A 13,742-nucleotide genomic window follows, 5' to 3' on the forward strand; every position below is an offset into this window, starting at 1 on the left:
CGGAGTCACGTGGTGTCTGGTTATCAGTCGAAAATGACCTTGTGCAGCACACTGAAGCGAGCGAAGGTATTTCATGTGATTTGTAAGCTGGAACAGACTTTACACGCGTTACAATCGACAGAGGTTTGTCTTCAGCTTATTCTTTAGGGACAGGCAAACCACACTAGGCATACAGAGTATAATGTAATATGGGAGGCATTTATTTCTCAGTCTCCTCACACTGACAATTTTATTACCCTTTTTGGAATTAGTTGGCCGTAGAAACGGATCTTATTATTGAAGTCGTATCTCGTATGATGGCTTGGTTCAGTATGCTGATCAGGTTTTCTGACAAAAGCAGGACAGGTTACCCAAGAACAATCTGCTTCCTTCCTCATCCTGTATAAAGCATACGAGCACATAGCACAAATATGTAAGAGAAATATTTGTTAATTTGGTAACTTGTTTGCAATTGGATTTCTATCATTAACAGCTGCAAAGAAACAAAGGCTTTCCTATTTAAAGATTATAATAATAATAACCCATAGCTCTACAGCCCGTGAGGGCCTTGGCTTACCTACCGACTGCTGGTCTCCCTCCCACACTGTTCCTCCGTCACCAAAGATTACAATAAATAATTTTTATTTGATTAGGAAACTAAGAATGACTTCAGTATTCTCATGCAGTACACAATAGATTCTAAACACTCTCTAAAACATACTACTGCTCGTTGCAACACATTATTTCCACAATCAAGACACAAAATTAAGGGCATGCTCAAGTAAAATTACGTATATTTCTGTAATTATCAAGTGCTTTACGGGCTCAACGTCAAGTTTGGATTTGTCGGTTATCCAAATATTATTAATTTTGAAAATACTCTTTCAGTTGGTGGAATGTGCCTGAAATTGAATGACATATTAAATCGTGAACGTATTTTGTTTCTTTAGTTTACTAATTAGTTCATCAAACCAACCTGTGTTCTTCTCCCTTGTTTATTTATAGTAATATCTAAAATCCCATTGAAGCATAGAAAAACTTTTCGCTGTTCATAAGCCAGTCATGGTTCTCTGCAGTTTTCAATGCAACATTCAGGCTTTCTGATCGTCATCTTACGCTTCACATCATAAGTTGGTTTAAGAGAAATTCTCCATTTTTAATCTTTCAATATATGATATCAATATCACATTGCAAAAACAGTTATTAATGGTTTCAATGTCATTTGCTGGGAAAGAAAATCGTATTACTTTGGATTCCAACATGCAAACGCAAGTATCAAAGTATTTACTTTAGACAGCACTCACGATTTTGAAACGTAGAAAGGTAATCATTTTACGGGGAACGTTAAGTTGGTGTGTTGACATAATGTAGCTATTGCCATATTAGCACTGACAACTATGATCTCAATTATAACGTGGCTGCATGCTTTTCGCTAATAAATAACTGTGTCTTTTAACTTATACACAAATACATCGTCGCTTCGGAACAAGAAATGTTCATCTTTGCTGCTTTCAGATTACTAACATACGAAGTGGCATGTAATTCAAAAGGTTTTAAAGAAATCTGAGTTTTATAAATAAGGTTGGATGAAATTTGACAAAAAAAAAAAAGTTACCTTCTGCTGGGCTCGAACTCAGGTTGCCCGCACGCAAGTCCGACACGCTAGCCAACACTCCAAACGAGACAACACGAAAAGATTTTGAAAGTAGTCCACCAAAACGAAAGTTTATTTTCAGATTGCTAATTCCCAAGGTGTAACATGCGTAGCCAGGTGTGTCTTGCTTTTTCTGTACTTTTGTTATTTGAGTAGCTTTGGTCTCTCCCTAAGTTAATCACGGGAATAGTGAGAAATGTTTTTTAGACGAAGATGATAAATAAATACACAGGAATAATCCACCCTCGCAATAAATCCAGAACTCAAACCTGGAACCTTCGATGCGAGGTGTGTTTCTTGTTCTAACTATATCTGTGTGTTTTCGTTAGATTCATGGTATTTCGTGAGTAGATATGAAGAAAGTAAATAAATAAATGGGTGGAAGGGACTGGAGAATCGTAGCTACGGAACTATTGAGAAAATATCCTTGGCCAAGATAGAGAATCTCTATATCCCTTGTGATAGAGAACGTATTAGAAGAATGAAAGGACAGATTAAAATATTAAATTTGATGTGTATCCTTTCGTTAAAATGCCTAGAAAACAAAATAATAAACTTGTTCACTGCAAGAAAATAATAACAAAATTTGCCCATGGTGGGGATCGAACCCAGGCCTCGCTGATGAAAGCTCTGCACGCTAACCAACACACTATCAATAGCACTACATTTTCTTTTTTCCAGTCAGTCTGTTTCCTTCCTCAGCACATGAAAAAGCAAATGCATCTTAATTTCTGATAATTGTCTCATTCTCTATTAATAGAAACCACGTGTGTCAAAAATAGACGCATTCATTCTGTGAAATATCACATGCTTCGCACATCATGCTTCTCCGTTTACTGTCATTTGGACATTCACTTGGAAGTTAAAACTTAGCTTTGTGTGTGCGTTTTCACGTGCATGTGTGTGACAAGAGTGGTGTGAACGTGTGTTGGATGTTGTTCTAGGTATTATTTTCGTTCAAAACATTAATATAACTGTAAAATATAGAACTTAGTGTATTGCAAGTGGTGAAAATATAAACCCAGTCCGTCAGGTTCGTTACCAAACAACATTAAATAATGGAACGTAACTTGGGCCGAGAATTATTCCATGTCGAGAACACGAGACATTACTTCCAACAATCTTCATCTCGTATTTCTCTTAGGCATCACTACTCAATTTACAGTGATGTATATACCCGTGACTGGTATACAAGCCGCAGAATTGCAATGCTGTTTGGGTTGTCTACTCACAAGGCGCTTGGTGGTCAGACACCGAGGGCTTGCTTCAGTGCTTCTTCAATAGGGTCGTTACAACCCAGCATTGTCCAAGACTGTACCGTAGCCAAATAATTTTTGTGTTATTGGATTCTCCATAGTCTTTTGTAACTGTACCTGTTGTTTCGGCTTCATAACCATTACAGTTTTTGTGTTTCAGACTGTCAACCAAACACAGTGCAATTTTGGAACTGCGGCGTCAAGGAAAGCGTCAATGTGAAATTGTTCATTTGCAGGGTGTTCCAAAAATGACAGTCTCAAACGCAGTTCGGCGATTCAAGGAGCTCGGCCATGAAGGCGACCGTCCCGGAAGAGGAAGAAAGCCTGCCGTCAACACGTCCTAGAACCGCAAGATCAACAAAGCGAGTTCAGCGAAATCCGAGGGTCTCCATGAGAAAAGTCGCCCGTGAGATCGGGATCAACCGCGAATCGGTGCAGCAAATAGCGAAAAAGAGCCTCAACCTCAAGGCGTACAAGCTCCAAAAAGTTCAGCTTCTCACGGACGAAAGCAAGCGCCTGCGAATCAAAAGATACCACCCTCTGAAGCGCCGGGCCGCAGGTCAGCAATGGGAGGGCATTCTCAACACAGATGAGAGGCTGTTCACCGTGAAGCAGGCGCACAACCACCAAAACAACAGGACCTGGTCTGCAGAGGCTCCCGGTACCTCAGCCATCGTCGAACACCGCCAAAATCCGCAGTCGGTCATGTTGTGGGGCGGAATTTGCGCAAGCGGCAAGATGCCCCTGGTTTTCGTGGATCAAGGGGTCAAAATCAACCAAGAAGTGTACCGCCGCAACATTCTCGAGAATGTCGTCCTTCCGTGGGCCCAGCAGCACTTCGGCGATACGCAATGGACATTCCAGCAAGACTCTGCTCAGGCCCACAGGGCAAAAATGACGCAAGCGTGGTGCAGAACCCATTTTCCGGACTTCATCGCATCGACAGAATGGCCGTCCTACTCGCTGAACCTCAACCCAATGGACTACAGTGTCTGGTCGATTTTGAAGGCCAGGGTATGTGCTAAACGCCACCACACTTTGGAGTCACTGAAGCAATCGCTGCATCATGAGTGGAACCGATTGTCGCGAGGACCTGCGGCCCATCGTCCAAAATTTCAAAGCCCGTTTGGACCTCTGTATCGCCGCCCAGGGAGGCCACTTCGAAACTGGCTGAACATCTTGTTCCTAAGGTCCCATGTCATTGTTCTGCAGTGTTGTTTTGCTCAATTGTTTCGGTTTAATAACTTTATGATCACAAACATTAGTACGGGTTATTTCTTGTCACCCTGTAATTAGCAATTTTCCATGTATTGAAGTTAAACGTGTAAAAAATATATCAGGAAACTTGATTTACCAATGATAAACACGGTAACATGGAGAATATGCCACTGGCCCATTCCTGCTTTCTTTCACCCACTCACACCCCCTCCCTCCCATGCAATATTTACACTATAACAGGCACTGGTTATGACTAACATTTATTATTTATAATAATTCATAAAGTCATGCTTACCATCTAGAAGAGAGGGAAGAGAATGAGCGTGTCGTGACAGGAACTCCGAGTTCAACTGATTGGCGTCACGACCTTGCAAGATAGGCTTTGCTTCTTGTAGAATAACAGCACACACGGGTTCGTCCAAGGTAGACAAGTATTTCGAACAATACTCATGGTAACGGACCAGGCACGTGTGTAGTGTAGGATTCTCTGGATCTAATCGATATGCCCGTTTTATGGACTGCAGCATAAGCAATGGCTTTTCTATTAATAAGAAAGAAAAATCGATAAGTGCACACCAATGTTGAATAGTATCTTAATAATGTAGTCACTAAAGAGTTTATACATATTTCGTCACCACAGCACATATTGTCAATATAACTGATCATAGACACGTGACACTTATTGATCGTTCATCATTAAAACCACATTGATTCCTTCAATTTCTTTTTGGAACAAAAAGTGTGTCAATAGTAATTGTGACCTCCAATAAAGAATACCTGGAAAGTAATATATTAGTTAAACATAACAAGATCTTCCTATCTGTAATAACAGCAATTGATTTGCTGCTCATAGAAATAATGCTAGGGACACTTTTCGAAGCAAAAAGTGCATTAGTTGGAACCGTAATTTAAAGTGGGATCTACCAATGTCCAATTTATCTCCACAGGGAGTGCTTAATTATGTGGCAACAGTATTAATTTCTATTCTATTGAGGTACTTACTTCCTTAATTTTGATAATGTACAGTCCTTAAAAAATATCTAAATTACCACTAAATATAAAACTTTTTATGATACTAGTCATGCATGCAAACTCCAATTATAATGTTATGATGAATCCAAACCAGGAACAATGAATGTCACCTTTGATTTAAAACAGTATACACAAAAGATTTGCAAACAATATTTCAACACAGATTATGGCTCAAGAACACGAATTGTGCAAACCATATACAGTAAAGAAAAATAAATTATTCTTACGTTTTCTGCAATATATTTCATATGCTATAAGATGAGTTTCTATTTTATCTGCTGCTAAGGTCTGTAATGGTTGAAGGAATTTGATAGCCTGCTCGAGTGGATCTTTGGTCTGAAAAAAATTAATGCAAAATTACACATACATACAAAGCAAATTGGTTATTGTTATAAAATGACCTAAAAAATAAGCAATGTTTAATTTCCAGATTTTCGGTGGGCAACTAAATAATAAAAATTACATTTGCAACTGAAGATATTAGATAGTTTTCAAATTTGAAGAATTTAAATAAATTATGTAGAATATAACACAGGATGATGGCCACTAAAGAAAACATGTATCCCAACGTTTCCAAATGCACCCTCTTCCTCACCCTATTTGCAGTGTTACATATCCTCTATATTTCGGAGTTACTGACTACATAACAGATATGTCCAAGTATTGGCTGGTGATTTAATTTCTTATAAATACCAAACGACCGGTACTCATTTACTAACTTCATAAGCTAATTTCTTCATTACTGTTAAGTTTCACACATGAATAATCGTATCGAGAGGTGGTACTACGGATGCATAGAAAATTCTGGAAGTTACCAGCATTTGTGGCCAGCGTGGATGAGGTTTTCCCAACACCCTTGCCAAGATGAAGCAGGCCGGGGGTCGCCTGCGATCCAATTTGTTTTCTTCTTTTCTTTCTAGTGAAGGAGTGTTACGTACCCAATAGGCCTAATTCTTGTAAATAGTTGATAAGGTGAAACAGAGATGGCAGCACAAGGCATGTAAGAAAGAAGGCCGATGTATTATAATTAAATGACAGTGTAAATACGCGTCAAAAGTAAATTAGGAAGATGAACAATAATAGAATACGGTATAAGATAATAAAGAAAAGATAAATAAAATTAATAAAAATACTTGAGAAATTAAACATGTACTCATATGTAATTAGATAAGAAATTTGAAGAAGTGAAAACACTGATACAAATTTGCATCTCCTAACATATCTTTGATCTGTTGGATTATTAAGATCCCCTTGGTGGAATTTTTTATTACATCAGTGGCGGCACGTTCCAATCGCAATCCACAGCACTTTTTTGCTGGGCGTCACGATCGCTGCACCGACTTAGGAGCACTTGTGGTCGAAAACAGTATAGGTGATGGCACGTTCTAATCTACGCCCCAAGGTGGGTTACTAGATTGGACTTGATATTAGTATTGGGAAAATAAAAGGAAACACTTTCTGGGATTTAGTCGACTCGAATAGGGCAACTGATAAAGCAAAAGATTCATGATATAAGAAGATAAGTCCAGAAGGAAGCACAAGTCCAGATCCAGAAGGAAGTCCAAGTCAAGACCCAGATCCCAAAAGAAGTCCACACAAGTGTATAAAAAGAAAATTGACCAATTGTGAATGTGAAAAATGATGCAAGCGAAGAAGAACTGGAATTTGAATCAAGAATAGATCAATTGGAATGTATGTAAAAGTCTGATTACTTCTATATAAATATATTCTCATGTGCTCTCAACTATAATCTTCCTGTAAAAAGAAAGCTAATATAATCTTATTAACTGTCTCCATTGGAAGGCTTGCTGCCTGGTTTCCTTTTTAACAAGAACCCTACCCTGAAGATATCTTAGCTCTGGTATAGTATTAAGTTGCACCTTACCAAAAGGGAGGTGGCAAGAGGAAGGACAGTGACCATGCAAGAACTGCATAAGTCACTCGAAAATAGAGTAGAAAGACTAGCAGTCCTCTTCCTTCCAACATGGATCAGCTGTGCCGCATTACTGAGCCTTGTGAAGGGTGCAGCCACCTTAAGCGTGCAGCTAATACAGCAGGAAATGAAAAGTCTGCATATGTATGTGTGTTAAAGTAGATAAATTACATTCCAAGGTGTATCAAAGGCATTGAAAAACGAAATTAAGATATCAAAATTGTTTTAAAAAAACAACGCACCGCTCCCCCTTCCATTGCCGCATGCTTCTGCTCAATACGTACCCTACATAATTTCTCCGGTATCAATTCATCTTGTTGCGGGGCATCGGGCTCCGTGTCACCTTGTTGCCGTGATTTGTTGTGTTGCTCCCTCTTCTCCTGCTGCAGCGCTGCTTGCTGTCGCTCAATCTCAGCCTTTCTTTTCTCCTTCCTCTGCTTGTTCCGTAGTTTCTTCAACTGCGACGGAGTGAGATTTTCTGTAATCGAGAATGTACATGCCAATTGATATGATGATATGATGATCCATATTTTGTAGACATCATCATTGGTAACCTGTTACTGGTACACCTTATTTTTTATTCATTTATTTATCATCTACAGTGCATTTCTTTTGGCTCTGGGCCGAGATAGCACATGAACAACAACTTTAAACAACTCTTATAACACAGGTTAGTACTTGTCATGCAATATAAATATAATTGTCTACATGCTAAAGATATGTGCGTAAATAAGCGAGACGTTATGGGACGAAAATGCTGGCATCTGCATCATATAGTGCTCTATCTCAGCCCATAGCCAACACGAACGCTGTACAATGGAGATCTGGCTCCAATTATTACAAAAGGTGTATATAGAGCAATGACAATTTATAAATACTAATTATAACAATACAAGAGAAGAAGAAAGAAAGAAGAAAGAGAGAAAACACAACTACACTGATAATTTTTAATTTCTTCCTAATTCAGGGTGGCTGGCTACTCTAGGACCATGATAAAATTCAAGCATAATTCCCGGTTTTCAAGGCGAACTTTCCAAAAATTCAAGCAGATGTTTTCTCTATTTCAACCTTATGTATTACCGCCTCTCAACATACACACACAAATATCTTCATAATATAAAGGGTCTATGTGATTCCAACATCCAAAAATTATAATTCAATTAAAAGGTATACGTAATATAATTAAAATATAACTTAAGGTGCTGAGTTTCTATTTACAATCAGAGGCGCAACCACGAATTTTTGTCTGAGCGGGCAGGGAGAAAGTGCCAGGATAAACGTACTAATACTACTACTAATAATAATAGCGTTAATAATAATGTTATTAATATAACTATTATTATTATTATTATTATTATTGATCTGTTTTATTTTACTTCCCTTCTTGTGCCACGTTTGGCTAATTAGCGAAGATATTATTATTAGTATTAGTAGTATCAAAGAAGTTATTATCCTTGTAAATTATGCAAAAAAGCATTTGTGTTCGAACAAATGATTTCAATTATTTTTTCAACACATGACACATTAGTACGGATCCCACTTTAAACTGTAGGTCCAGTCCCGATTAGCCTTTCTGTGCATAAGGTGGACTTAAAACCACAAATCAATCAATCAATTTTACATTTTTTCATTTAGATAGTTTGGTGCCCAGGGCCAACTCCCGCCGCCCCCTAGTTATGGTCATAAACTTGATAAGACCAAGAAAAGCAGAAATTGCGAGCGAAGCAAGCAAGAAAATTTTACAAAAATAATTTTTATTTGCATAAAATGTGAATAGGATTTGGATTAAAAAAGTTGTAATTTTTCACGTCTATGGAGAAAAATTCAAGTAGAATTCACGCAAAATTCTGGAGCCAATAATTCACGCATAATTCCCGGTGAGTAGCCACGCTGTAATTATTATTATTTATTAATTTTTCATTGTTGACAATGTCAGTGTAAAATGGCCACCTTTGCTGTATCTGAGATTTTCTCAATAAATAAATAATTGCATAAAGAATACAAGTACAAATGTTATACAGTGCATAAATCAAATAAAATAATATTCACAGAAGTGTGCCCAGATACATATCTATATACAAGCATATTCACACACAAATATATTTATTTACATATATACTCATGTATACAGATATATATATAATTCTTTTAGGGGTTAATTTATTCTTAATGTTCTTTGAAGAGGAAAGACAGAAATTTCTTGAAAGGCATAGTGACATCCAAGTGTCTAACATTTTTGATTATTTCATTGATTAATGTTGTATATTGTACATTTTCTTGTAATCTCAAACGTTTGTTATAGAATGTCTTAAGAAATCCATTTTTGTTCTTACAAATATCTATTTTGTACTCAATTGTCCCAATCTTTGTTTCAAGTTCACTTTATGCACGGAGTGGCTAATCAGATCTGGACCAAAAGTTTAAAGTGGGATCTGAACCACTGTGCAATGTACCTCCACTGGGTGTCGAACCTGGGGCCTCTTGATTACAAGGCAACACCAGTAGATGAAAGGGAAAAAAGATTGTGAGAAAATTGACGATTTATTATGAAGTTATTAACTCACCTAATATTTCCCTCTAGTGATCATTTGTAATACTACTACTATGCAATAATAATATTCATCATCAGGTACAAAAAATGCAGGGCACTTGAAATTTTTCACCAGGCACCTGAATTTTCAAATGCAAAAAGATCTTTTAAAATCTATGTTGAGAAATTTGCATTACCTTTTTTAGACGAGTGCAGTATCTGTCTCTTAATGTTATAAATTTTTGCACAGTGGCTGGCCGAATATTAAAATCTGCAGCGACATGGTTGTTCAGGTCATTTATTAGAATGTATTGCATAGTTATTCACGCTGATCAGTTGAGCCACTCTGGCACATGAATTAATTAGTTTTAATCCAATCTTCTTGTAATAATTAATAAAATATATGTTTAATGTCACACTTCAAAATGTGTAGTCTCTTCTATGGTGTAGTGGTAATGTCATCACCTTGTAATCAAGGGGTCACGGGTTCGGATCCCACTTTAAACTGTAGGTCCAGTCCCAATTAAACTTACTGTGCATTAAGTGGACTTAAAACGCCAATTCAATCAATTCAAAATGAGTAGCTTTGTCTTAGTTGGATTCATGGCAGAAAAAAAAAGAGCTGGCTACTGAGAAAAACGAGCGCATGAATTATTTTTCTTCTACCCCTGATAATAATAATGTGAACTTGTTTGCCCCGCAAAGGAAGAGAATTTCCTAGCGACACTTACTAAACAGAATATACCGGAAGGACAAAGACCATGTGCCACTATCAAAATAAGCCCACCATCAAGTATTTTTTTTTGTTTAATTTGCTCACTGAAACTAAACTAAGAGGCTATTTAAACAAGGTTGTTAACTGTCCAGGTACCCATAAATTCTAATTGATTCTATTGAGTTCCATAACAGGACCGGACCTTTTCTTCTCGCACAATTTAAGTTCGGTCCAAGTTGCGTATTGTTTCACTTCAATACCGAACTTGGACCGTATTTAAATTGATCCGGAAAAAAGGTTCCGGGACCAAATTGAAATTATTTAAAGCTATAAAGGTTCTTTACGATCCAGAATTTCTCTCCCGGACCGGAATTTACGATTCCTGGACGTTTATCAACTCTGATTTGAAGAACCTTGCGATGTATTAGAACGAATTTGCGTGTCGCCCATACAGTCAACCGTGAGTTGATTTCGCAACAATTCAAATTGGCAAACAAAAATCAATGTGTCTGAAGAAAATGACCACCTGTCAACGAAACTTAAAATTGTTAGTCGAGGGAGGAGGGGTTATTTTGAGAACAGTCGTCCAAGGACACTGGACATGAGGCGATCTGGTTCTTAACACCTTCCGTGCTCGGGTTGCACAATGCTCCAATATTCGAGAGACCCATTTCCGATCGGCCCGTAGGTTGAATATGAAAGAAACGAGGGCAAAGTCGTCGCCCAAGTGGACCTAAGCTGTGTTCATTTTCCACCGCTACGTGGGTATTACAAGGCTCGTGATTGACGTCCAAAGCAATCTGTTCATAACACGCGAGCGCTTTCATACATTCGGCCCTGGCACGTGCCCCTTCCCTCCTCTTTCAGGACTGGAAGCGATTCTGTCTGTCAACATTTCTTGGGGAAACAATCACAGGTCGTTATCTACGTTTGTTGGTACGAAGGTCGAATAAGGTGACTGCTGAGTGAGTGAGTGACTTAGGGGAGAGAGAGAGGAGAAGAGAGAACAGAGAGAGAGAGAGAGAGAGCGTGCTCTTCAATAATGACGACGGACCCTGGGAGATAAGGCATATTTAAAGTGAAAAAAGGCACAGATAAAAATTAAGCAAAATAAAATTACTACTTTCAGAAAATATCGGAGTTCGGGCATTTAAAGTGAAAAAAATACGCACTAAGAATGACAAGAGGTAAAAACATTTCAATCACAAGATATCAAGAGTTAGATTTGGTAGAAAATAGTCAAAATGACATTTCTACTTTCAGAAGATATCAGCTTCTGATTTCCCAAATAGTCAAACCCTTGTTAACATTCACTTCCATCACCAAATGAAGTTTCCCACAGGATTGAAAATCCTCCCCCCCCCCTCTTTCGAAATATTCGAGAATTCCCCTCTTGCCGAAAATTTCTACTTAGGCGAGATATTTGCCCCCGGAGTATTCGACGAAACGGGAATGAATCCTCCGTGAATCAAAATCTGGACGCCTCGATTACAAGGCGACGTCGTTCACTACAGTGCTAAACGATTGCCCAAAAATTGTAAGTCCATTCTGTGCCGAGATAGGCCAATCGTAACTGGGCGTACAGTTTAAAGTGGGATCCGAACCACTGTGCGATGTGCCTGCATCGGTACCCGTTGAGGTAGAGCCTAGATTGATTTGAAATGAAAACTTTGGATACGTCAGCACTTGAGCCATTCTCGCCCTTCACCTTATACGGTGTCAAGCCCCTTACCATAACTAATATCAAAGTGTGTGTCTGAGGACAAAAATCTCCTTACCTATGTTAAAAGCTGAGGCTGTAAAGGAGGAGTCAGCTCATGTAAGGATAAAACGCAGAACAGACCATTATACAGACTGTAGGTCCATTCGCCAGGCCTCGTTGGCATGTAGAAATGCATTAAGTAGACGTGAGGTTGACTTTTGGGTGCCCTCTGAGAAGGTCACCCCTTGCACCACGGAAACCATAGACTAGTAGTACCCAACCGGAGCCCTGTTATTTTTTCAAAAGTCGATGCCCTGATGCCAAGAATGTTACTCTGAGTTCCTTTCTAATTTTCTCAACTTTATATATGAATAAACAAGTAGATACCCTTCAAATTAAATCCTACTACACAAATCATGGCATTATCATAAGAGAGTAATTGTCTAACCTTGTTGGCACATGTCAAATTAGGTTTAAAATAGTTGTCAACCACTGGTTATAAAGAAAATTTGTAATTTTCTTCGCCAAGATGATTAAATTACTTTGGTGAGTATCCGTAGGTATGCTGCATGCTGAACATCGACAAATTCCAATTAATCAGAATATTCCCACTACAAAAGATTTGTAATGAAAATTGATGCACTCTAAAATGACAAATTTCAGAATCTCTCGGGGTACGACGGTTGAGAAACACTGGCCTGTGTGTAAGCAAATCTAAAATTATATAGTAACAACTTCATAGACTGATCCCAAGTGGTGGCACATACAAAACACCTACTTTACACTAGACATTTCGGTTTATTGATCATGGTAACTTGGGAAGGGGAGACTTTGAACTGTCCTGTTTGTTATAAAACAAAAGTTTGCAAATGCATTGTTTTTAATCATAATCACACGGTCTGTGGGAAAATAACTCTCGAATGGAAAACGAGGACCAGATTTCTCCCGTTGACTAATGCAATCACTTATGGGAATAATTTATATAATCACACTGGAACGCATTATTCATTATCTGTTGCGCCAGAGCGCCGCGTTAGGCGTTCCCTGATGCAGGAAGAAGTGTTTCAAGGCCACGGCGCGGGAGGAAAGCGAAAGAACAGATGAAGCACATTACCTTGTTTGTCACGAGTCGCTACTCCGACCCACGGCCCCTTAATGACTAACCGCGCACTTGTGTGGCAACGATTGCAAAAATATCCATGAGTGAAATTTATGGTGTCCCCAGGGCTAACCCAACGATCAGCAATAATAGGAAAAAATTAATTTGAAAATAGTGGAAGTAAACTGCGTGGCGTCAAGTCTTTTGGTCAATGTCTGGGAAACGATTTCTCGATCTGTGATCGGCGCATCGAGTCCCACTGCCGATGTTACGTCGCTTCCTAAACTTGGGCAGCTTTAGTCCATTCCCCACTGAAATGTTCTTGTTGGCACTGGATTGGTTACCAGGCGAGAAATTATGGCTACCAGACTGGTTATGGCGACGACTGTTTTCCAATTGCAACTTGCTTCCCTGCTCGATACTGTGGTAACAACCAATCAGAGAGAAGGTTTAGTCACTTGAAGGTAGTCCACGAGTTTGGCAAGGAAAATCAGTTGTTGTTTGTGCGATTTTTATTTTGTTTGTTGCTCGATTTAAAAAAAACAACAAAAAAACAAACAGAAAAGTGGTGCATTCGTGTTTGTTGATATTTAGGAATTTATCCATACCAGTGAGCCTTGTACG

The 13,742-nt window shown here is 38.5% G+C and overlaps 1 protein-coding gene across 1 annotated transcript in view; it reads right to left on the reverse strand.

Moving 5' to 3' along the window:
* Window positions 1–13,742, reverse strand: part of Naa15-16 (N-alpha-acetyltransferase 15/16) — a 225,806-nt gene that overhangs the window by 17,283 nt on the left and 194,781 nt on the right. Inside the window, exons 12-14 of the mRNA XM_083129528.1 lie at window positions 7,357–7,550; window positions 5,367–5,475; window positions 4,403–4,648 (exon numbers count right to left, since the gene is read on the reverse strand). Of these exons, the coding sequence (XP_082985654.1) occupies window positions 4,403–4,648; window positions 5,367–5,475; window positions 7,357–7,550 (549 nt within the window). The remainder of the gene's footprint in view (window positions 1–4,402; window positions 4,649–5,366; window positions 5,476–7,356; window positions 7,551–13,742) is intronic.

This window comes from Lepisma saccharinum, chromosome 10 (assembly GCF_977018435.1).
Source record: "Lepisma saccharinum chromosome 10, izLepSacc3.1, whole genome shotgun sequence".
Classification (NCBI taxonomy): domain Eukaryota; kingdom Metazoa; phylum Arthropoda; class Insecta; order Zygentoma; family Lepismatidae; genus Lepisma; species Lepisma saccharinum.